The following is a 23,215-nucleotide window of genomic DNA, read 5'->3' as shown; positions in this document are numbered from 1 at the left end:
GATAGAGTGATGTTCTTCCAACCACTTTGTTTTTGTTTTTAATTTTTAATTTTAGTTTTTAATTATTTTTTCATACAAATATCTCTCGTACTCACTTTATCTAACAAATAAAGCTAATTAATATTACATTAGTTAAATTTTGAGCAGCCACCCCTATATCGAAAAAGTGTTTACAAACATAACTTCCGGGTTGTGGGCTAAGCGTCGAAAAACATGGGACTTCTAGAAAAATCTCGATTTAAATGATATTTCTAATCATTTTACAACGGTTTTCTGTAACTCGTGACGCCAATGAATTGACCAAGACTAGTTAGATTGCTATTTATGTCAATTTGATTCGGTTATTTAACCACAATTATGGAACAAGACGTCGATCTGCCGAGGGTGAAGTTCGCCCCTGACGCTGGTATTGATAGTTCTGAAAGTCAGCGTGACTGTGACAGCGATGGATCCATGGTCAAACCCAAGAAGAATGCCGCTGATCGAGAGGTCTGTATATATAATTTTAAATAACAGTGGTTCACACCGGCGCAACGCGTACACTTATCTAGTAAGTAAACTCAGAAACTCGAATACCAGAACAAACGGAAGGAATCGAAGTGCTTTGTTCATTTGGACATTGATTTTGTGTTCTCCAAGATCTGGTATTTGGTTGATAATGTACGGACTTGTGTTGGGAAGAGTCTCACAGTTGTGCCCGCACTGATACGCTCGGAAGACAAATCTCTTTCAGTCTTTGTATCATGGAACAACCGTATAATATATTGGGAAGGTTATTATAACGAATGAAAATATTGTTGTTTTTATATGGACAACACGTGGTAGCAATGTGCGATTGGAAATATGCAGTTTGAGTCCAACATTATAATACCATAAACAAACATACAAGTCGTTCACTACTGAACCTTTTATCAGTGCACAACGCCCCAAAATGCTCAACAACTGACTTCCCACCAAAGAACACAAAGTGTTATACATGTACAGGGCAAGGTGGTATGTTAATGGACATGTAACAGCCGAAAAAGTCACATACAACAGCAAGTTACTTCAAAAACAGAGCAAAATGTGAAATTATTTGTCTCTCTGCCTCAGTCTGACCTTGGGCACAGGGTTAAGCTCATAACATAAATAGAATCCTTATTTCAATAGTAACAGAAAACTAAAATCATATAGTTTTCATATTCATATCGAGAAATATTAATATTTTTATTCTCCCACTACTGCGTGTACACAGACACAGAATGGTATTGGTTGGTTCAGTAAGTTATTGTTCTTGTGCGTGGGGGGGGGGGGGGTTGTGTGCAGCATGGAGCTCTATGTGGTCAGCTTGCTGACTTTGAAATGAATGACTTGTTTGTTTGTTCATGGTATTATAATGCTGAACATTGACTAACAGTTGGCTTGGCCTTTTTCATAAAAACTTATAATTTTTAAATTGATTGAGTATCATTGCCATCAATGATTCTAACTTATTCATTGAAATATTTATCTATATTACTAAATAAATATGAGACACATATTAAGGCAGATTAATTCCGCTTCAAAAATTATATATGACAGAACACAAACAATATAAGGTTATTATGGCAAAATAAATGTATGCCTAAAAGGTATATTGTGTCATGTTATAACAGCATACTTAGCACTATTTTCATACTTGTAGATATTCCGATACATGTATATGTCAAGTACATCATTCTTTGCTTGTAGACAGCCCTGTGCTAAGGGTCAGGGCCGCGTCTTAAAATCGGATCAGATTTTACCTGTTCTTAGCATTCCTTAGCCCGTGCTAAGCGTTCACACACATTTTCGTAGCATGGGCTAAGGAATTTGATCTATTAGCCCTTGCTAAGGGGCTGTGTGTGAACCCAACTGATAATAATTCTACCGCATATTTACTTTGTATTTTATTTTTGGTTTTTTAGGAATCGCCTCCAAGAGTTACACGAGATGTGAAGTCAACCGCTGTCGTCAAATACAGCAATGTTCAAACTGTTGCAAACTTCTCTAAGCTTGAAGAAGATACTGACTTAAAACTACCACCTGCAAATTGGTTGCGTAGTGGTGCTAATGTTACTGTCCATAATACAATGGGAACAAGCAAAACTAAGTTTTCTAGGTACACAAAGTTTTCATAAACCGTACCATTTTTAAATTTTTTACACAAATTTAATGCAATAACGTTGCATAACCTATCAAGTGTTATAGAATATTATATCCATTTAGTGAAAAATTACTGAATAAATTTGGTACACCACAAAAGTTTGTCAGAAGCTCACGCAATCAAAGTGCCAATCCTTCGGTGGTTTATATATTTGTAGCACAAACATTGTCTGTAAATGTATACAAATTTATGTACCGGTATTTGGTAAAAATAATTCCAGCATAAAAATAAATATAAATGTTCAGTTTATGTGTACTTTTATAGGAGTTAATCTCATGATAGAGTCATTGAATATGGTAGTCAGTTTAAGACAATAGTATTGTTCTTCTTAGAGAAGAAAGTTATCTAGACTTATAATGACATCAGCAAATTGCAAATCTGATTTTCAGAGTATTGGAGTTTTTTTGATTTATTGTTAAATTGGAAAATGAGATATAGGTCTTGTTTGTAAATGCACCCCCAAGATCTCATTGAGGAAAACGATGCCACACGACTTGTGCCCCTCTCATCAATAGTGTTCCATTCTTTACTCCCTTTTTGATTTATTGTTAAATTGGAAAATAAGCTACAATGTATAAGTCTTGTTTTTAAATGCACCCCCCCAAGATCTCATTGAGGAAAATAATGCCACACGACTTGTGCTTCCCCCCCCCCCAATAGTGTTCCATTCTTTACTGTCACCATGTCCACTGTTCTAATTATCCAAATATGCAAATGTGTGGGTGTGTCACCACATGTTGTCTGTTCTTTGTGCTAAGTACATGCATAACACTTCCTAAATAGATATACTTTTTCATTTTCCAGTTTTGGTATGGCCAATTCCTGCCCTGATACTGTGGGTGATGTGGACGTCATATCAGCTGCCGAGGTAACAAAGTTGTACTAGGATAAGTTATTACATGTCATAACCATTTTGACATATGAGAAATTCAATGAAAAAAATCATAAAAATGTGAAATGCTACATGATGGAATTATAGTGTTTAAAAAGTAAATGTTATTTTGCTATTCTGTGTATACATGTACATGTATGCTAGGAGGCAATGGAACTTCATCATGCATGCATGTATAACTGTTTATTATCTCAAAATTTTGTTTTCTGCTCTTCTCTTCTAGAACATCAAGGACCTTCTCAAGATTCCGTTCAGCAAGGGTCAAGTTAGCATAGCGGTTCATCGGATTGGTAGATCACTATTTTTAGATGAATTTGATGTTTATAGACATTTACGATCAGCACCACAGGTAGATTTTATATTGCTGAACAGTGGGTCAATATTGAATATAATAACTAGTACATATACTACTAAGTTCAAATATAATGGTCTCTACCGCTTTTTCTAGATTTTTATGAAAATATGACAATGCATTAAAGGTTTACGCCTTAACTCAAAAGTAACTTGTCATGTACTATATGTATGTGACATACAAACATATGTTTGTATATTGCAACTCACTCTTTACATTTGATGAGCGATGCAAGTACATATGTTGTAATTGCTCGAGGCTTTCGCTATCCCTTCATCAGTTAATGCTTTAAGTCTTTTTTGCATTAAATTATGTCAATTTAACCACCAATGAGAAATTATTCACAAAAATGCATCATTATGCTGCCACGGAAAGGTAAATTGAACATCAGAAAAACCTTCTTTTTTAATAAACAATAAAATATTTTAAATAAAAATAAGGAAATACCACCAAATAATGAACATGGGTAGTACTATGTCTTTGCTTGGTGAATTCACCCTCACTATGCGCCAACAATATTAACACCATAGTATGCATAGTTGTAAAGATACATAGTGTAAGAGTGATCCTGCTCGTAAGTGATTTTCTAATTACTATGTGCAAAACAATATAAATGATACTACATGTATATAGACTGGCATTAAAAATTAAATAAAAAAAAATAGCGAAATGGAGGTGTTAAGGTGAAATCCTGTAGTTTTGCGTTCACCCCCCACCTTTTCGCAAAACTATTTTTTCCATTTTTTTTTTATTATTATTAATATCATTTAACTGAAAAAAAATCACCGCAGCTGGGCCAGTCTAGATTCTATAGTATCCATTGTGTTCTTTTAGTACTGTGTATCTTTAATTAAATTCTTTAATTAGAACCACTTAAGTATGACTTAATTAAAAACTGTGATTATATGTTTTTAGAGTGGTAGAAAATGGTTGAGGAACTTCATACTACAGCAAATACTTAGAGATAATAAGAAATTCACTAGAAAGAAGAAAACCAGAGATGATTTGCACAGTAGAAATTTACTTTCTAAATTCTTGTATTACAGGTGAGTGTATAATCATAAATCTATTTGAAAACTCTATAAATGTGTTGGACTCTCATTGCTCTTTTCTATTTATGAAATTTTAAAGTGATGATTGTTATCTTGTCACCATTTAAAAAAAAAAAAATTGTACCAGGGCAGACCCAAAATCAACAAACATATGATGAACATATTTTATGGAACACCAGAGTCTTTGATGTTTGTCACAGTCTTTTTACATTGTAGTCTTTATATGTTTGCTCAATCTTGTGCAATTTACCCGTGTCTTTATATCGTAGTATTGACAGTGTACCCGAATCAGATGGCGCATGTAATAGTACGTATACCGTGGAAGAACCGGACGATATATCACCTGACCAATCATCAACGAACTCATCATCCCATACTATCAAGGATGATATATCGTTTTCAACTGGTGATATATCACAGGTAAAGAAATGCAGATTTACATGTCATGTCTTGTCACCAGGGCTCCAACATAGCCTACAACTTCCTGTTGTTTCGTCAACCCTTTTCGCACAACTTTAATTATTTTTATTGATGCAATTTTCTGGGAATTTTCATATTTTTTGACAATGACATTTTTCACAATGTGATAGTGTATTTCCAATACCAGTTCTTGGCACTGAAAAAACGGTAATTCACAATTTCTAAAACGTATACTGAGGTAGAACTATTCAACACTGTTCACAACCATGAACAGGTCGTGTTCACTTCTAGTTTCAACCTTTAGTCATGATGGACACTGTAGTTATTCAGAAAAGTAATATGATGTTCAAGACCAGGTTTTATGTCTTGATGGTTTAATTTGTGATGTTTCTGCAAGCGGTGGGTGCAGAAATCCCTGAAAGTGGGAGGGTGTCTGCTTAGGCAAATGAGTACAGTAAAAGTACATGTACTATTTTTCATGCATATTCATGAACATCTACATCTAGGGAATTTTTCTGTTCATTGAATCGTAACCATGAATTATAATACATAATTATAATAATGATCTATAATGATTAAAAAATACTTTTCTGCATGCAATCGTTTTTCAGTCCCATCAAAGTGAATTTGCCCGTCAAGTTTTATGGCAATTTGAAGACATCCAGATGCTGATAGGAACTGACTTACCTATATTTGGAGGTGGTCAATATCCTGCTGTCAGTCTCAGGCTAAGGTATGATATGGACTTTTGAGAAATAAGTATGACTGTCTACCTCTGGGAATTTTTGAGATTTTAGTATCTTGTACATGTAGCTTTTCTGAATGACAAAATGATAACTTACAAGTTTTAGAAGGGTTGGTCTAAATAGTGGAAATGAATGCAACTACAGCTGTACTTTTACCCTCCCTAAAACAAATAAGAATTAAAAATCACCATAGAGAGAATTGATTGCTGTAATTGATGTATTTTTTTCGAAACACTGACAGAACCCAGCAATTCTCAATTAGTTATAAAGAACATTGTTATACATCTGTCATCGTAACACCATAAGTTACAGCGTGCCGTAATTTTGCAGCATTTTACAGGGTATTTTCATCCTACAATATTTGGAAATGCAAATTCCAAATATGGAATGATTACGCTGATGATTAATAATAAAAACAAACATGGTTGCCAACAGAGTTTGACTGGACTCCACACAAAGAAGTTCGCTGATTCTGTTCTAAACATTTTGAATTTTGACATTCCCATGATGTATAATGTATCCTTTGAAGGAATAAGATGTATAATAATAAGGTTATTACGAAGATACCTCAAAGTATGCACTCAAGACAGTGCGCCGCGCATCGACCTCCGCTGCGTGACGGTCGATACTTCAGCTGTACTGACTTTGTGCATACTTTGAGGTATCCTCGTAATAACCTCACAGTATGAATCACTCATTACTTCTAAACACTGCATTTAATATATCATGTGACGTAAAAACTTCATTGGAGCGGCTGGAAGAATTTGGAAGTGAAAATTTTTCCTGATTCCTGCAACATGACGGTCATTGACTTTGACGATAAAATAATAAAATTGCAAAATTTTCTAGCAGCAAAAATTAAGCGGCTTAGATTATGGAGAGCTTGTGCACCATAATTATAAACCACTTCCTTCCATCATTTCTCCTGTAATTTCCATGGAATTGTATTTCTTCTATGTTTTGGTGCATGCTTATAAGCATGTAGAAGAAATAATAAACACAGTTTGTGATCACTTAAGTTTGGTCATAAATGCTTATTTATTCATTTATTTATTTATGAATAATATGTTTATATTTGGGTATTGTTTCCATAGAGACATGAGTAAACCAATCAATGTGCTCACTGGATTAGATTACTGGTTAGACAATCTAATATGTAATGTACCCGAGTTAGCCATGTGTTATCATCTTGATGGCATAGTCAAGAACTATGAACTGTTGAGAACGGAGGAAATCCCGCAAATTCCGGATTCGCAATTTTCACCAACGGTTGTCAAAGATATTGCACAGAACGTGCTTTCATTCCTGAAATCAAACTGCACAAAAGAAGGGCATACGTACTGGTTGTTTAAAGGTAGGTGTACCCATATTTGGTACTCTATTATATAATTTCTCAGAAACAACTATGATCATAGCATAATCAGTGTGCTCTCTATACCTATATGACGTGCCATTGACACACACAAATTTGCTGTTGCGTCATCTCAACCAAAACTCAGACATTGATACATGTATTTTGGTAAACGTCTTGCTATAGTTATGTAATTTGGCAAAAATGAAGGCAATCAGTGGCTACAACATTTGTGTCTGTGTGTCAGGTCATTTATACAGCCACATACAATTTGCTGTTTTCTAATTATTTGTTTTACAGTGTATCAGTGAAATATTTTATTGTACAAGCATGTAATTGTTTATTTATTTTGTTTTTTGTTGCTCCATAACTTCTTCATAGTTTTGCAATTTGTGTTGATCTGTAGGTAACAATGATGACGTTGTTAAGTTGTACGACTTGACGTCACTGTGTTCTGAGAATGACGTCAACAATACGTGGGATAATCCGTTCGCTGTGCCTGTTGCATTGCTGTTGTATAACGTAGCAAAGAACATGAAACAAAGCAATGATAGGTAATTACTTGCAATTAGTTATATACAGGGACAACTCAGTTATATGATATCACATGCATCTCATTTGTATCTTCCCAGTGTCACATATAACTGTACAGTTCAAAATTCACATCACATATGATGAACCATATGCACTACCTTAGACATATATATGTATTTCTGTTTCATCACCAGGGATTGGTCAACTATTTCACAGTTACTAAAGAATTGTTTGAGCTTGTTAGACAAAGACAAGAATCCGCAGGTTAGTGACAAAAAGATTTAAACAAAGCTTCAACCATCATAAATGTGTACTGTACACTCCATATATAGACTGCCTTTCTGTCAGGGATTGTTCAAAAATCGGTGGTCGTCGCGCAGCGCATGTTTGCATTTCATGTGAACAAACAATGTATTTTGTTGCTATGAGTGCACCATTGCCCTTTAACTATAAATTAGTAACAATTTAGTTTTACAGTTATTAATATGCCTGCTTGATTGCAATTTGGTGGTGTAAACACCTCCTGACTGACAGCATTCATTGAAGATCCATTACTACTGGATATTCATAAAATGCATATTATAATGAGGTGTGGTGTCCTAAGAAAGAGTATGTCTGCTTTATTTTGTAGTCAAGTCAGCAAATAATTAATTCTGATACAGGGGTCAAACTTTGACTGATTCTACTTCTTAAGATTGGCTGTTAAACTGGTTTTTACCAGTCTAAAAATAGACAGATGATTCGGTTATGCAGCAAGGCTGAAAGGATACGTGTATCTGCCAGTTGGGATGATTTCATGTGTACATCGTCATTTTGCAAATTATTCTAAAAACAAATTTAAAACTAATCCTGATTTGAACCATCTAATTTCAATAAATGTTATTTTTCAGATTTTTGCATCAGCAAATTTTCTGTTATCAGACATGTTCATCTCAGATGAACCACACAAAGATAAAAGTGAGGATGATGATTTCTCTGATGAAGACCATTGTCATGGTGATAACAGTAGTAGTAGTAGTAGTAGCACTAGTAGCAATGATGAAGATGAGAAAGGTTGCCATGGTGAGGAAGCAACAAAATCCCTGGATGTCAAGAGTTTGTCTCTGCCTTCAAAACACTGGCACTGGAGAGAAGTCGAGAAAAGAGGCCGAAGGCCATCCCATAACCATGGTAACTCGGAACAGCAGAAGTGCTTAGAAGCAATTAAGCATATTGTTCAGGTAAAAAATAAATGTTGATTTGAAATCATTAACTCAGCACATTGCATTTGGGTCTCTGGAGAAATACATTGCATTTTTATTAGCTCTGCTGTCGAGCAGAGTGATTGTGTGTCGTCTTCTGTAGTATGTTGTCAACTTTTCACATTTTTGTCGTTTTCTTCAAAACCGTTAAACTAAACGCTTTCATATTTGCAACATAGATTCTTGGGGTAGTTCTCTTTCAGATTTGTTCATTTTGTGATGATATCTTTAATTTTCTAATTTTGATGAATATTTTTGTCATTTTTGGTAAAAAATGATATTATTGACTTCTTGTTAAAACCAATTGCTTTGATAGTCCAATTGCTTTGATAGTACATACATGTATATAGGTACTACCAGTGGACCTCTCCCAGATTTGTTCATTTTGTGATGTTCATTCTCTGATTTTGATGAATATTTTTGGTAAAATGTTATATTTTTGACTTCTTGTTAAAACTGCCAGTATGATTGCTTTGATATTACATATATAGGTACGACATGTGTATCTCTCTTAGATTTGTTCATTTCGTGATGATATCTTTAATTTTCTAGTTTTGATAAATATTTTTGTCATTTTTGGTAAAAAGTTCTATTTTCGAATTCTTGTTAAAAACAGCAAGTCCGATTGCTCTGATACTATACATATTGTTCATTTTCTAATGATATCTTACATTCTTTACTTGAAATGTGCATTTCTCACAGCAGAGCTATCTCAGCTGACAGGCTGCTTGTACAAAATTGGATTGCATGCTGCATATCTAATAGATTTTCATATGCTAATGAGTGAACAATATTCAAATTAGGTTAGGCTAACTTTACATGATTCTTATGAAGATCTAATATTATGAAAAGAAGTTTGAGAAGTTTCACCACTTGGTTTTCAGGGCTTACAGGCAATTGACTCAGATGTTGAGTCCAATCCTCTACTTAGTGGAAATAGTCCCTGTGCAATCGAGTTTCCTACTGCCAGTAAAGACGACAGTGGTTCCTCGGCAGCTCTTGAAAAGGAAACTGCTGTTGTCAATCAACCTGAAATGACAGTCGCTAGAAGAAGACTGTCCCCTGGTTCATGGCAAGGGCAGATGAAAATATCACTTTTCAAGAAAGCCAGAGCAGTGTTTTATGTGATGGGAAATATTGGTATGCGTTCGAACAATTACGGGGAAGTTTTACGAAATTTGCATCTGTCATTGATGTGTCATAGTGAGTATCCAAATATGCAGATTTTATCTTGTCTTTTTATTCATAGATAAATGCAGCAAACAGGGGAACATGTCTGTCCTCGTTGTTGTTGTTATTGTTGACTTCATCATGAAACTTGCAGTTACATTACCGATAACTAAAACAGTTTTTATCCTTATTTATTCTTTCAAACATTGATTATAGTGTATGTTCTATGTTTATTTTTCAAAATATTCATTAAATTTCAGGTTTTCTATAGTTACAATAACTCTGATCATCTTAAAATTTGGAAATCGTACATTGTATCAATTGCTATGAAACAGCCACTGGTGGCGCTGTATACAATCAAAACCTATTGAGGCTTGCCTACACTCATTCAGGCCAGAAACAGTTGTTAAATTTGGTGACCAGTTTAGTACGATAGGAAGCGTGTACATTCTTCAATTTAACACAATAGACAAGAGTGGGGGTCATGACTGAATATACGTGATTCCGGCTTTTCATAATAAATGCTTTCCAATAATATTAGCACTTTCAAATAATATTCATGAGTTATGTCTATGTCATAACATCGTTAAAGGTCATTGGCATATTGTGTACACAGTGCGCATGCTTCGGTCTCTTTTTTCGTATTCCAGAACCAATGCGTCATCACAGTAAGGTCAATTGCAATTTACGTTTTATGTAAGTGATGTTCAGCCCTGTCAATGAGGTTTGTCAATCAAACCTGTATTTAACTGCTGATAATGAGATTTGTCAATTAGATAAGTTTAGTTAACCAATATTTTACAAATGCAATGTATTAATGCCTTTTTAATATCTGGCTCGTATTATATTTTGCTTGAATATGTTACTTTACTATTATTTCGATTTCATAATAGGACCTTGATGCACGTCCTTTTTTTTTCTGATCAAGTTCGAAATGGCCGACTGGCGGCCATTTTGTTTTAAAGAATTCAGTTCTGAATCCGTATTCGAGACATGTCTGGATTGATCAAGTTCAAACTTCACACACACATGGTACATCATGTCACAAATAAATATGTGCATATGTTTCATGATCTGCTTAACAATAGCTGAATGATGGCCATTTTAAGGCCGAAAATGCATCAAAGTCACGTATTAACCCTAACCACTGAAAGTGGTCTGAGATTTCGGTCATGATCTGCTTTGAATGTACATGTCACTCAAATATGAACGGAACTGGGACGTGTCATTGACAATGACTTGTCACAATTCATTCTACCATACTTTCCCGAGCATAAGCCCCTCCCCAAGTATAAGCCCACCCCTCTGTTTTTAGACATTTAACGAGTTGAGGGCATCCCTGAGTATAGGCCTAGGGTGTTTTTACCGGGTGTTGACGACATTTATTAAAATATGCATGTAAAAAATGTATTTCATTACATAAAAATCATGATTGGTACAGTAGTTTGGTTCCTGCTTTTACGAGAAAACTGGCGGACGAACGTACGGAACATGGTTCGCACCTGTTCTATTCTGTTATTTACTCAGGATGAACCCCGATAATGCAATACTGAAGTAATCCATATTTCTTATGAGCAGTAGTTTTTGAAATGCCAAAATGTGAACGTCAAGTCGTGAAACCTGGTCATTGAACATTGTTTTACTTTTCAGAATAATCGTGTCCACTGAGACAATCGTGAATGGGGTGTAAACGAGCAAATTATCGTAGATACGACATGTTGGTGACCGTGAAAGGTTTAAATACTTCTTCTACCTTTAGTTTACCTTTCAAAAATTGCTAATCAACAGCTTTTAGGGAAAAAAAATCACTTTTTTGTAGAAATCAGTGTTAACAGATCGTATTTTAACATCGCGCTAATTCATTTCCGCATTGCGTTGAAAAAATTACTTTATCAATAATCAAAAAACTTTGTCTGTACGACACAGAATTTTGATTGGCTAACGAAATACGTGACCTGTTAGGTCAAAGGAAGTTGCTCAGGTCAAAACCATTAGGAAAAACACAATGGCGGAAATTGCTTTGTATCGAGAGTTTGCGTACGATCGAAAACATTCCACTTCAACTGTTTTCCCACAGACCCTACCCATTTTCCACTGTAAATTTAGACGGTACCAGGGTATGTAAACCATATTGTAATAAAATGCGTGTATTTTTATGAACATGTTTGTTTCTTCATAGTAAAAAGTGTTGTGGAAATCAATGATGACTCGTTTTGCAATTTTTTCCTCAAAAAGACATTATAATATTTCTCCGAGACCGGTGCTGTGAATGAAAAATGAATTTGGATGTTTTTTCGTGTTTGGGAAGATAGTTATAATTTTAAACCCACCAAAAGATTTTCTTTTTTGAGGTGGTCCTCGAGTATAAGCCCACCCCCTAATTTTCCTGATTTTACATGTTCAGGTCCCTGGGCTTATACTCAGGAAGTACGGTATATTGTTTTCTAGGTATATTGAAATTAACACAGTATACATGTATGTAGTATTATATTAAAGAACACATTGGTCAGTATTTCTTTTGCTAAATTTTGCTTATATATGTTGCTGAACCAGCATATGTGTATCTCTGATTTGAAAATAATTGTTAAGCTTTTTGTCGCCATTTACTCAAATTTTCCATAAAAAGTTTTTGAGGTCAACTGAACTTTTTATTCACTTTTGGTACACACACTGGCTCAATTATAATCTGACACTGAGTGAGTTGCACACAAAACAAAGATACTGACATTTTAAAACACAATTTTAAATATTCCCTATTTTTTTCTAGAAAGGCCTAATATACCCTTAGCACACAGAAGTACTTTCTAAGCATTTTTTGATCACATAACAAACAGGGTAGTTAAAGACAGGCAATTATATTGATCCCTGGAAGTGTACCAAACAACGGGAAAACACAAGTACCCCGATTGTATATGATTGTACCTTCAGTATTAATCAGATGTAATGTTCTATATCTTTCATTTACTTTCATACATTGTGTACCAAGTTTATGAGCATCATGTTTGCTGTCTTAAAATTACATCTCCAATAAAAGTGCACAAAAACCAACAATTGCATATATTATATGATAGATTATTGAAATATAACTTTTTTTGACTGTAGCCTTATCTTAATTAATGTGCATGTGCTTCTAACAGAATATATGTGCTTCTAACAGAATATATGAACATATCTATTCTGAATATAGGTTTTTGAAATCTGACTATTGGTCATTGTTTGCTGTGAAAATTGGTGAGGGTAATCTCTAGTGACATTTGCATTAATTAACTGTTCTAACTGATTACAGGTGCTGTTTCTAGTGTCTTATCAACCTCAGCTGTTGAGAAGGAAGGACAGGGTTTACTGGAATCTATTCTTTCGCTGTGTGGTGATGTACATGTTATGTTGGCTGCTAGCAGTTCCGATAATCTCATTTCACACAAGGATAATTTTCTACAATCACCTGAATATGAGAAGTTTATCATGCAGAGTGTCCAGAAAGAAGTTAATTACAATAGTGAGTCTGCCAATAGAATATTACCACAAAAAAAAAATATGCATCCATGTACGATACTCTATATTTCTATAATAAGCTGTATATTCACACTCTTCAAAAAGTCTCTGTCAATAATTTGACATGACATATGAAGTCATTGTGACTAAAAGTAAAAGTTTGAAACATTAACTTCAATCCAGGGAAACCGGTTCAATGTTGGGCATAGTGAAAAAATGGCCACTAGCTGGCCATCTCAAATGAGGTACAAATGATGCTTTACTGTATAGTAGGCATCAGGCACAGGTTTGGGCCCAGTGAGTCACTCGCTCAGTCTTCATGGTCTCTTCAGGGCGCAGGCCTGGGCATGTGTTTATGGAAACCTAGTGCTGCCCAGTCAAAAAGGTTCCTCTCTCTTCCACACTGACGAAGTCGAAGGGAATGCAGAGCACTACGTTTGGAGCTGCCATGGCTGCAGGAGTCGCCAGAAGGGTGACTAGTGGTCGATCCAATTGCCTTAGGGTCTCCATTCCGGATTTCTGTAGGGTTTACTTTTTAGTCTTCCCTTCTCCCGAAGGTATCCACAAGGCAGTGAAACTCAGTTATACCGCTGAGCACCCAGTCGGGTTCCCTAAAGTCGCATTCGTTAGTGAATGAAGCTCGGCCAGTGGAATTGACCTTCCCATTGAGTCTGTGGCACACTCACCCAGGGTGGTGTTCAGCCTGAGATAGGATTTGAACCTGGGTCTACCGATCATGGGTCTGATGTGACAACCACTATACTACCAGTGACCTGACTTTACTGTATAATGTGTATTAAAATATATAAATACTGAGGAATAGAATTGACATCAGGTTTCTATTCTTAAACAAATTGTTATTCTAGAGTTGTTATTTAACACTCATAATTTCTTTTGTAGATTTTGAATGGGCATCATCTTGGTCTATGGATGCAGCTGGTTTCCTAGCAACCAGCATCCGTTGCTATGAGTTTTCTGTAGAGTTGCTATGTGATGATAAGGAGAATGCAGACTGTATTATAAACATCACAAGGAGACTGGCAAATTCAAGAAATGAACTTGGTAAATTGTACATGAAACAAGCTGTAGATCTCGCTGCTGCTGATCAAAATGGTATGTTCTAGTTTTTCCCTTTGTTCTACTTCCTTATATCTTTACTGTGTTTGCTACAATACTACACTGCATGGACGATGGTAAAAGGACCGCTGTCAAAACTACTTTTGAAATTAGTTGTTTAATTTCTGTTCCGATCTGCTCAATTTTGACACATGATTCCCCATAATTCTTTTTATAATACATAGTATATGTCATTCAGTAACGAAATCAATTCCAGGCTCAGGTGGCTTGTAATATTTGCCACATAACCTAAACATAAATTGTAGTAGCATTGTTTAATCACAGAGATATTGTTAGGTGGTTACATCATGATTTTATACATTTTGTAGATATTGTATATTATATATTCGTAAGGACACAACCACAGAGATACCAAAAACAACACTTCATTGTTGGTAATATTTCAAAGCGGGGTTCAATTGCATGTAGTCTTCTCAGTTTCCTTGCCAGTTAAAATGTTTTTTTTTTATGAAATATATTTAAATATAATTTTTTCTCGTAGCTATGTTATTATGGATAGTGGGCAGCATAAACCAACAATCAGTCTATAAGAAGGAAGTTTCTTTTGTGTTATATTTAAAAATATCTTTCTAGCGCTAACATTTCATTTCTCATTTCACTTCAGATGATGAAATTCCTAGTCAAGAAGAACAGGAGCTGTGGAAAAAGAGTTATAGTTGTTTTGACAATGCCATTCAGTCATTTGATGCTGTACATGATAGTATTAATCAAGCGTTAGTTAATTGTAATGCTGGAAGACTAATGAGAATATGTGCACAGGCTTACAACATTGGTAGATTTAGTCAACAAGAGAGACACTACTACAATAAGGTAAATGCATAACAGAATTTTGAATTGTTAAATGTTCTTTATTTAGTTAAACTAATCAAGATGCAGGTTGCTTTTATATTGTCATGAAAAAACTGCTCACACAAAAACACTCCATATTGAATGTGGTGTCTGGAAACCTAGCAAAGCATAAACCTCTTTTAGGTTCCTATGACCTATGAAATTGGCCATCAGGTAATCTTTTAGACAAATTACTTTTTTATATGTTATATATACTTGTCTATATCTAAGCTATCATATCATAGGTTGTTTAGATTATAGCTAGGACCATAGACCCACAACCTGTGTTATGTACTTTCATGTGGGAAAGGCATTTTACTTTTTTCTGTGCTCTCCTCTAATCTGGAGTAAATGGGTACCTGGTGAAGTATTGTAAAACATCCTGAAATACCTATAAATGCCATTTTAGCGAATTTGACTCAATGCATAAATTCACAGAATCTTAATTTAGCAAAAATGCCAACAATCTTATTGTGAGAATATACTTCTACTTGAATTAGCTAAATTTAGCTAATATCACATAAAGACCTAATTTATAGTACTCAGTATATTGTAGTTATGTGCACCTTTCTGTATGCTCCTCTGGTAGTGTAGGTTCGACTTATGTCCTCCATAGACCGGAGAAAATCATGTGAGAATTCACTTGGTATACATGTAGGAAACTATATAAATTCATTTATTGACTGTGTATGTATTCTGTGTTTTCTCTTCCTGACAGGCTATAATTTACTACCAGGCAGCATTGTCTTGCATTGGTGAGAAACCGTCTCACATCAGAGAGTCAGTATGTTGGGAGTTGTCGTCAACCTACTTCACCATAGCAACGCTGTTACAAGACAATGCACCATTGGCCGTTATGGCGCAAGAACAGGTGTGTACTACATTACCATGATGGTAATTAGTTGAATGCTTCGTTTTGATTGGCCAGTACTATGTACTATTGACCTTTTTTGTTTGTCCATTATGAATAGTATTTTCAGATGTACGTTTTTTAAGAAAAACGCATATTGAGCACTTGTTTGTGATAGCAGTTATTGAAAGGAAGTCACTTAATATGTTCTAGGTTGAGAGAGATATTAATGACCTGATGATGAAAGCTTTAAAATACTGTGATGTAAACCAGTCTTCACCACAGTATCCTATAGTACGTTACAGAGCAGCTACAATCCACCATAGATTGGCATCAATGCATCACAACTCATACAGAAATCAGGTACAGTAAACTTTCTCTCAAATGTTCATGGACCAATTTTGCTACTTGATGGTATACTTATGTTTCTGATTTTTTTTGTCAGTAAGAGTAATTATGGCTTAACACACTATAAAATTTCATGTGCACTGTGTACTTTCTCTGAGTGATTCTCTTCAATAGTGGATTATTGGAAATACCATCTACCAGTTTTTCAGAATTTGATCTAAATTGGAGGACATTTTGAATATCAAAAATTCTTTTTTTAAAAATGCAATCATGCAAAGAAGAAAGATGACGAGACATTAGACACACAAGTTGAGTTGTCTTGCAATCCAAGATGTATAACTCATTCTGTACATCTGAAACATACACTGATAGATTTTGTACAAATTGTAACATGTAAATTCTGACTTCATTTGTCATATAATTACAATTACTAAGGGGTCTTGGACATTGCCTGTGGCTTGTAATACCCATATACAGAGACAGGCAGGATTACAATCATTACAAACACTCTTCTATAAATCTTTCATTTGTGAGTAGGTTAATGAACAGAAAAGAAAACAAGGAAAATCATTGACTGAATTGCATTATGGGAAAGCCATAAAGCTATTCCAAGAATTGGACCGTCCCTCTGAATTACTGAGAGTGCTATTAGAAAGAGTTGCCATGTCAGAACATCAGTTTAATAGTAAGTATTCCCTTTTATTTACTAATAAGCATTAATTTGTTTAATAATGTATGTTTAGAAGTTCTCTTTGTTGAAAGATTACTGTCCCGCTACTTTCTTTCATTTCATATCAGTACGAGTGTAATCACATCAATTTACAAAACACCTTTTCTATATATTGTGCCCTCTAGTGACGAATCATTGAAATGTTACCATATTCTAGATGATGAACGATTATACAACTAAATACAGTTGTCGATTGAATTACATTGCCTCCACCTATGTACGTTATTTTGACGTCACAGAAACATTTCATTTCTGGAGGATTATAGGAATGGGTTTTTGCATTGCACCCTTTCTCATCAACAAACTTCATGAATATGCAAATTTTGTACCATTTTATGAATGTTAATAAAGAACCAGAGTGGTAGCTTGCAAAAACCTTACAGTTACCTATATAAAATAACATTAAAATAAAACAAATCAAATGAAAATGGTCGTCAGTAACCAGCGGAACTTTAATGGTGTGTTCTTGAATATGACCTACAATAGCTGAATGAAGGCAATTCGTCTTCTAATTTTAATAAGACCACACCGACTTAATTTTATGGATGACATCCACGCGCGCATTAGTTTTCGCCTGTTCTCAAAAAAAAAAAAAAAAAAAAATCTCAGATGACGAGTCTCCACAGATCGATTTTCTGTCCGGAACTTGCCGACTCATATTGTCGCAAAGCGCTGACTTGTCGTAAAACTTGTTTTGGACTATCTCAAAACATGCAAATTTTGTCGTATGATGATTTTCTGCACATGCGTATTGCGTTGCCAGGAATTCCAACATGGCAACCACGCCACCAAAATACGTGAGCATAAAAGTTCAGAGGTAAAACCACAGTCAGCTGGCATCGGTGTTGCTGGGTGTATATGATAGAGGGAAGTTGTGCAACCAAATTTGCCGAGTTTGCAATTTTTTGCTGATAAGAAAATAACTAAGGCAAAGACTCGTGGTTTTTCAGCATTTTTGTAATAAAGACATTATTCTCTAGCAATAATCCGCCCAAAACAGGAACATATCTACTAATTATTGTGGTTCTTCGTCGTTTTTTTTGAAAAACCTGCGATTAGGCTGCGAAAGTAGAACATTCGGAAGGGGTGAAACAGAAGAGCATCGCCAGGCGATGGATGCGGGGCTCTTTGGCAACGACCGCGAATGTATCGTGTCCAGCCATTGGTTGGCCACGTAGAGGTCAAAATACACGTTCTATTTCATGCGTTAAATTTGGCTCTTTCGTTTCACCCCCTCTGGAATGTTCTACTTTCGCAGCCTAATTGCAGGTTTTTTAGAAAAACATCGAAACGAAGTCCCCTTTGGGGGTGAAGAAAAGTTTCTTATTTTTTTTCAGTTTCTGATTCGGATAATTTGCTTGCACACACAGTCAGTAATATTTTCATCATATGACGAATTTTCATCAAGATACATGTACATAATTTTCTGCATCCAAATGTTTGTTGACTCTGTTGGTGTTTTTTTTTTTCAATATCGAGCCTCTTATAATTTGTTACATAGTTGAAGTAGTTCTAAAGCATTTGTGTCTACACTTAGTCTATCTGAAGTGTTACTTTAACAGCTGTAGTTTGAATGTCAAAGAAGTTAATTTCCAGGTTGCTGTTGACAAACTTATTGTTCATTTTTAATCAATTTTTTTTTCAATACAATACAGTAAGTTTTTATTTATTATTGAGTTGATGTGTATGCCTTTGGCAAAGCTAACATCTGCCTTATCTTCTTGCCTTTTTAAAATCAAAGGTGATGATACCTGAGACAGAAATACAGTACGAGATGTGTACATCAACATGTGCCTCCTACAAATAAAGACTTGTTGTTGTTTTTTTGATACGCTGTGTTCTGTGATTCAATTCGTAATACCAGCTCCGTAGTCATGTGGTTTTAGCAGCATTTTTTTTTTGGCAGGATTTTTTTTCTTCGCCCTCTCGCATTAGTTTTGGGGTCTCCAGAGGATGTCATCCATAAAATTAAATCAGTGTGGCCTAACTATTCTTGAATTGTCTGTGGCCTTAGGCTAGAAAATAAATCTAGTGTGGTTTTCTGTTCTTGTACACTTTCATTTTTTAACGTTGTTGAAGCTTGTATAATAGCTTTTACATAAAGTATTACACATCTCTAGTTTATTCCTAATATTATACATGTGTGTATGTATCATTTTATACTATGTACACTCATAGTAGCTGCGAAAGAGTATAACTAGTCTTTTCCTCCTACTTATTGTAGATCAGACAGGTAGCGGTGCTAGAATGAAGGCATTACATGTTGCATTGGATCTGCTTTTACAAAGTGAAGGAGCAGTTGAAAGTATCAATAGAACTTTAACAGAGGAAGCTACTGATACATTGAATTCATCAGATGCAATAGCACAGAGTGGCAGGCATGAATTATTAGACAGCGGATATTGTAAAATGGAAGAGTCTGGAGGAGCTGATGCTGGAGTTTGTGAATTCGTAAAACAGGGAGATGCTCCAACTACAGTTGATAAAAGTAAAATGAAGGAGCTAGAAGAACAAGAGAAATTGCTCTCTATTTTACTCTCACGGATACAGTTTGTGCTCTTGAACTTAGTCAAATTACATTCCAACAAGAAAAGGTAAGAACATATCTGTTTTTTTTCAATGTCCATGTGCGTGTATATTTGGCTTCATATGCTATGAACAGCATTTGACAACATGTCGTGCAATGTAATATACAAACTGCATTTCAATATATGGAATTTTTCCTGATTTTGATCAGAAAAAATACATTGAAGAAGGAAGTGTAACTAGACCATTTATTTAAGGATTGACAGTACTGCTAAACATTGTAGCCATTTCCTTCACTCCCATTAATGGCACCTGGTAGAAAACAACCCCCCCCGACATACCTTGTATGTACAATCTCATGTACACAAATATATCAGTATATGTGTCATCATGTATACAATACTTTGTCACCTTTCTGTCAAATGCAATAATTTTGTTGTAGTGATTGTTTCTAGTGTTTTGTTATTGTCTATTAGACATGGACATTTATATTTTCAAAATTTTTACAAATTGAATAAAAGTTGTCATTTTCTTCCACTGTGTCAACACATTTTAGGGTGGCATTATAAGGTATTAAAAATGCAAAAAAGCAGAGCAATGTGCGCCTATGCATTTATTAAATCAATAGGAAAAAAGGCACTCCGAACCTGTTTTTGGCTGTAAAGTGTTAAATCATAGTTTATCTTTCGTCTTAATGTAACAGGAGTGGAACTTTGTAAAATTTGAGTTTCTCGCTTGTATTTGGTGATAGATACAAAAATTCAATTACCACCATTTGCACCTGTGAATACCCATGAATATATATCCCTTGGCTTACAACGTTTTTTCTGCTTGATAATATTCAAGAACATTTAGAACTTAATTTCAAGAGTCTCTGTGAACCTACCATATCCAATCTTGGGGTTACCTGATTTGTGGTAATGTGTCTTGCTACATTAAACAAGTCTACATTATATACATTTTTGCAACACCTGTATGATGTTTTTTAATTAATGTTTTGTTTTTTTCAGTGACCATGATAAGTTATCTAGATACAAGAAGATGTACGGCATTGCATTGATGTGTGAAAAGCTTTACAAAGGCAATTTAGTTAAGGCACTTCAATATGCACTGAAAGAAGTCAAATTATTACAAACTCCTCCATGAGATTCAGTTAATAATTTAGTTTGATGTATGATATGTACAACAAACTTTGCATGAAAGGTACAATTGTACGATCCGCGGTAAATTTTTATTTTTTGAAAATTCATCAAAATTCATTTATATTACATACAGTGTACAGAAAGTTACAAAATTAAGATGATGGTATTTGTTTGCAGGTGATTGTTAATAGTTCAACCACCGTACTTTCAGAAACCCTAATAAGGTATAGGGTATATCATGTCAAAAACATAGTGAAAATATTTATTCTCTTGAGTGTGACACATCAATTAAAACACTTTCAGTAATGCTTACTTTATGACTTTTCCAGTCTTAGCTATGAAGTAAAACTGTTTAGCTAGTATGGTCTGTAAGTATATCATTGACAACAAAAATAATCATATCAGTTATCATGATGATTTGTGTGTGTGCTTGCATATTACAATACATCCTGTAATGTAATTAACCAATTAATGCTGGTGGTGTTGGGAACAAGATAGTAGAGAAAGACGTTTGAATGTAATAGTAATTTCATGCAAAATCAATTGGTATAATGAACCTGTTGATAGACACTTAAAAACTGTTGTGTTTGTTATGGTGGGATTATTGAGTGTATGAAAGTACACCAATATATAACCACATCAGCGATTGGGGATTCGAAACTAGTACTATGGTGTCATTCCTCCTCTATAGACCATTTTCCGATCACTGCAAGATCTCGCATTATGCGTGAAATCGAACGGTGAAACAGGACAAACAAAGGTCATTCCATTGCAGTGACGTATCGCATCGCATCGCGCGAGATTCGAGAAAAGCCAAAATATTTTTGGGATATTTCCGCGCTTTTTGATATAATAAGGATATATAATCGCAATATTCTCTTCTGAGAGATCGGCATTTCGACATTGAGCGACAAAAACAGAAATTCAAGATTAGAATCAAATTAGATTATTTTGCGGAAGGCTTTCAGTCCGCGCCTTTCACGCGAGATCTCGCAGTGAACGGAAAAATTATCTGTTCTGCAATCTTTTTTTTCTAAATGTTTTATGATTGTTTGAATTGCAAGCATTAAACTTTTTTTCTATTCATTCAAATAAAATTAAGTTTTTACATGTTAAAACAAATTAAAAATAAGAAAAAAACAATAATTATTATATCATTATAATCATTATTATATTATACTGGTAGTAAAAGATGCGTTTTGTGTGGTCTCGTACTGTCATCATCATATAACTCTCGTGATTCGAATATTGTTGTCAAAAATAGCCAAATCCAAACAAAAATAGCAAGATATTTGAGCATAATATTTGAGCATAATATTGTTGATTGCTGCCTTAACAGATGTATTTTATATATAAAGAGAGCAGCAATTAATGTATCCAAAGGTAGTATAAGTCCATCTGTACCGGTAATATCGTCATTGAGTACAGATTTTTTTTATTAGTTTTTATATGCCTCGTACAATACCTCGTACTTTCTTTTTCGCTAGATACTCAATTCTTTCATCACAAAGTAACCTGTTTCTTTCGGGACTGATCTTGCAGTTTTCATAATTGCTTGTCACTCCTCCCGGAAAATGAATGATATATATAGAACATATTCTGGAATCAATTTTACAAATATCATTACAAAGATGTGTGGTGGTACATTGTTCGAAAAAGGAGAGATTCTAGTTTTACTTTGCCACAAACCTATATGCGTTGTGCGATTTTAATGCGAAGTGAAGTGATGTATGTAGTAGACTGAAATGATTTGAGTAATAATGTTACAATCAAATCAAACATAATATTTAGGTATGTTGAAACAAGACAAGCAGTTCTTGCTTATATGAAATGTGTTCTGTATTTTTAGGACCGATAGTTTATCACATTTACTTAACATTTAACAGATTGACTGTGCTCTAATTAACAACCAGTAAAACAATAATGTCAAATGTACGATCTGGTTTTCCAATTTCCCGTTAAGATATGTTAAGGTAACTGAACACTTTATCAACATCTTGCACTTGGCAGTCAGTGATGATTGCATGTGTGCCTAGTCTTGTATTTGTCTAGTATAGTGGGCGACACCAACAAATCCATCTCGCAAACCGGAAAATAAAAACATTTCATTTCGTCAAAACTATTTATTTTGTCACAGATTAAACATATTTGCGAACACGCTAATTCCACTTATGTCAGCCCAAGAGTTAAATAATTAAATAATATAGTTTTTCGGAACTAAAACATTTCCATTATTTAGA

General features: G+C 34.6%; 1 protein-coding gene across 1 annotated transcript; it reads left to right on the top strand.

The window, feature by feature from the left end:
- Positions 1-179: 179 nt before the first annotated feature.
- LOC100373541 (erythroid differentiation-related factor 1-like) lies at positions 180-22,910 on the top strand. The gene is made up of 20 exons (XM_085504261.1): positions 180-489; positions 1,926-2,119; positions 2,969-3,032; positions 3,280-3,405; positions 4,324-4,454; positions 4,730-4,880; positions 5,492-5,613; positions 6,721-6,980; positions 7,384-7,531; positions 7,706-7,775; positions 8,402-8,731; positions 9,637-9,955; positions 13,209-13,418; positions 14,315-14,527; positions 15,156-15,361; positions 16,098-16,250; positions 16,443-16,592; positions 17,115-17,262; positions 19,532-19,901; positions 20,844-22,910. Exons 1-20 carry the CDS (start codon positions 358-360, stop codon positions 20,977-20,979), a joined length of 3,633 nt encoding a protein of 1,210 aa, XP_085360387.1. The 5' UTR covers positions 180-357; the 3' UTR covers positions 20,980-22,910.
- Positions 22,911-23,215: the final 305 nt, after the last annotated feature.

Source organism: Saccoglossus kowalevskii, chromosome 10, assembly GCF_978046115.1.
Source record: "Saccoglossus kowalevskii chromosome 10, keSacKowa6.1, whole genome shotgun sequence".
In the NCBI taxonomy this organism is placed as follows: Eukaryota; Metazoa; Hemichordata; class Enteropneusta; family Harrimaniidae; genus Saccoglossus; species Saccoglossus kowalevskii.
Note: the sequence above shows the minus strand (reverse complement) of the source record. Positions and strands in the feature narration are given on the sequence as shown.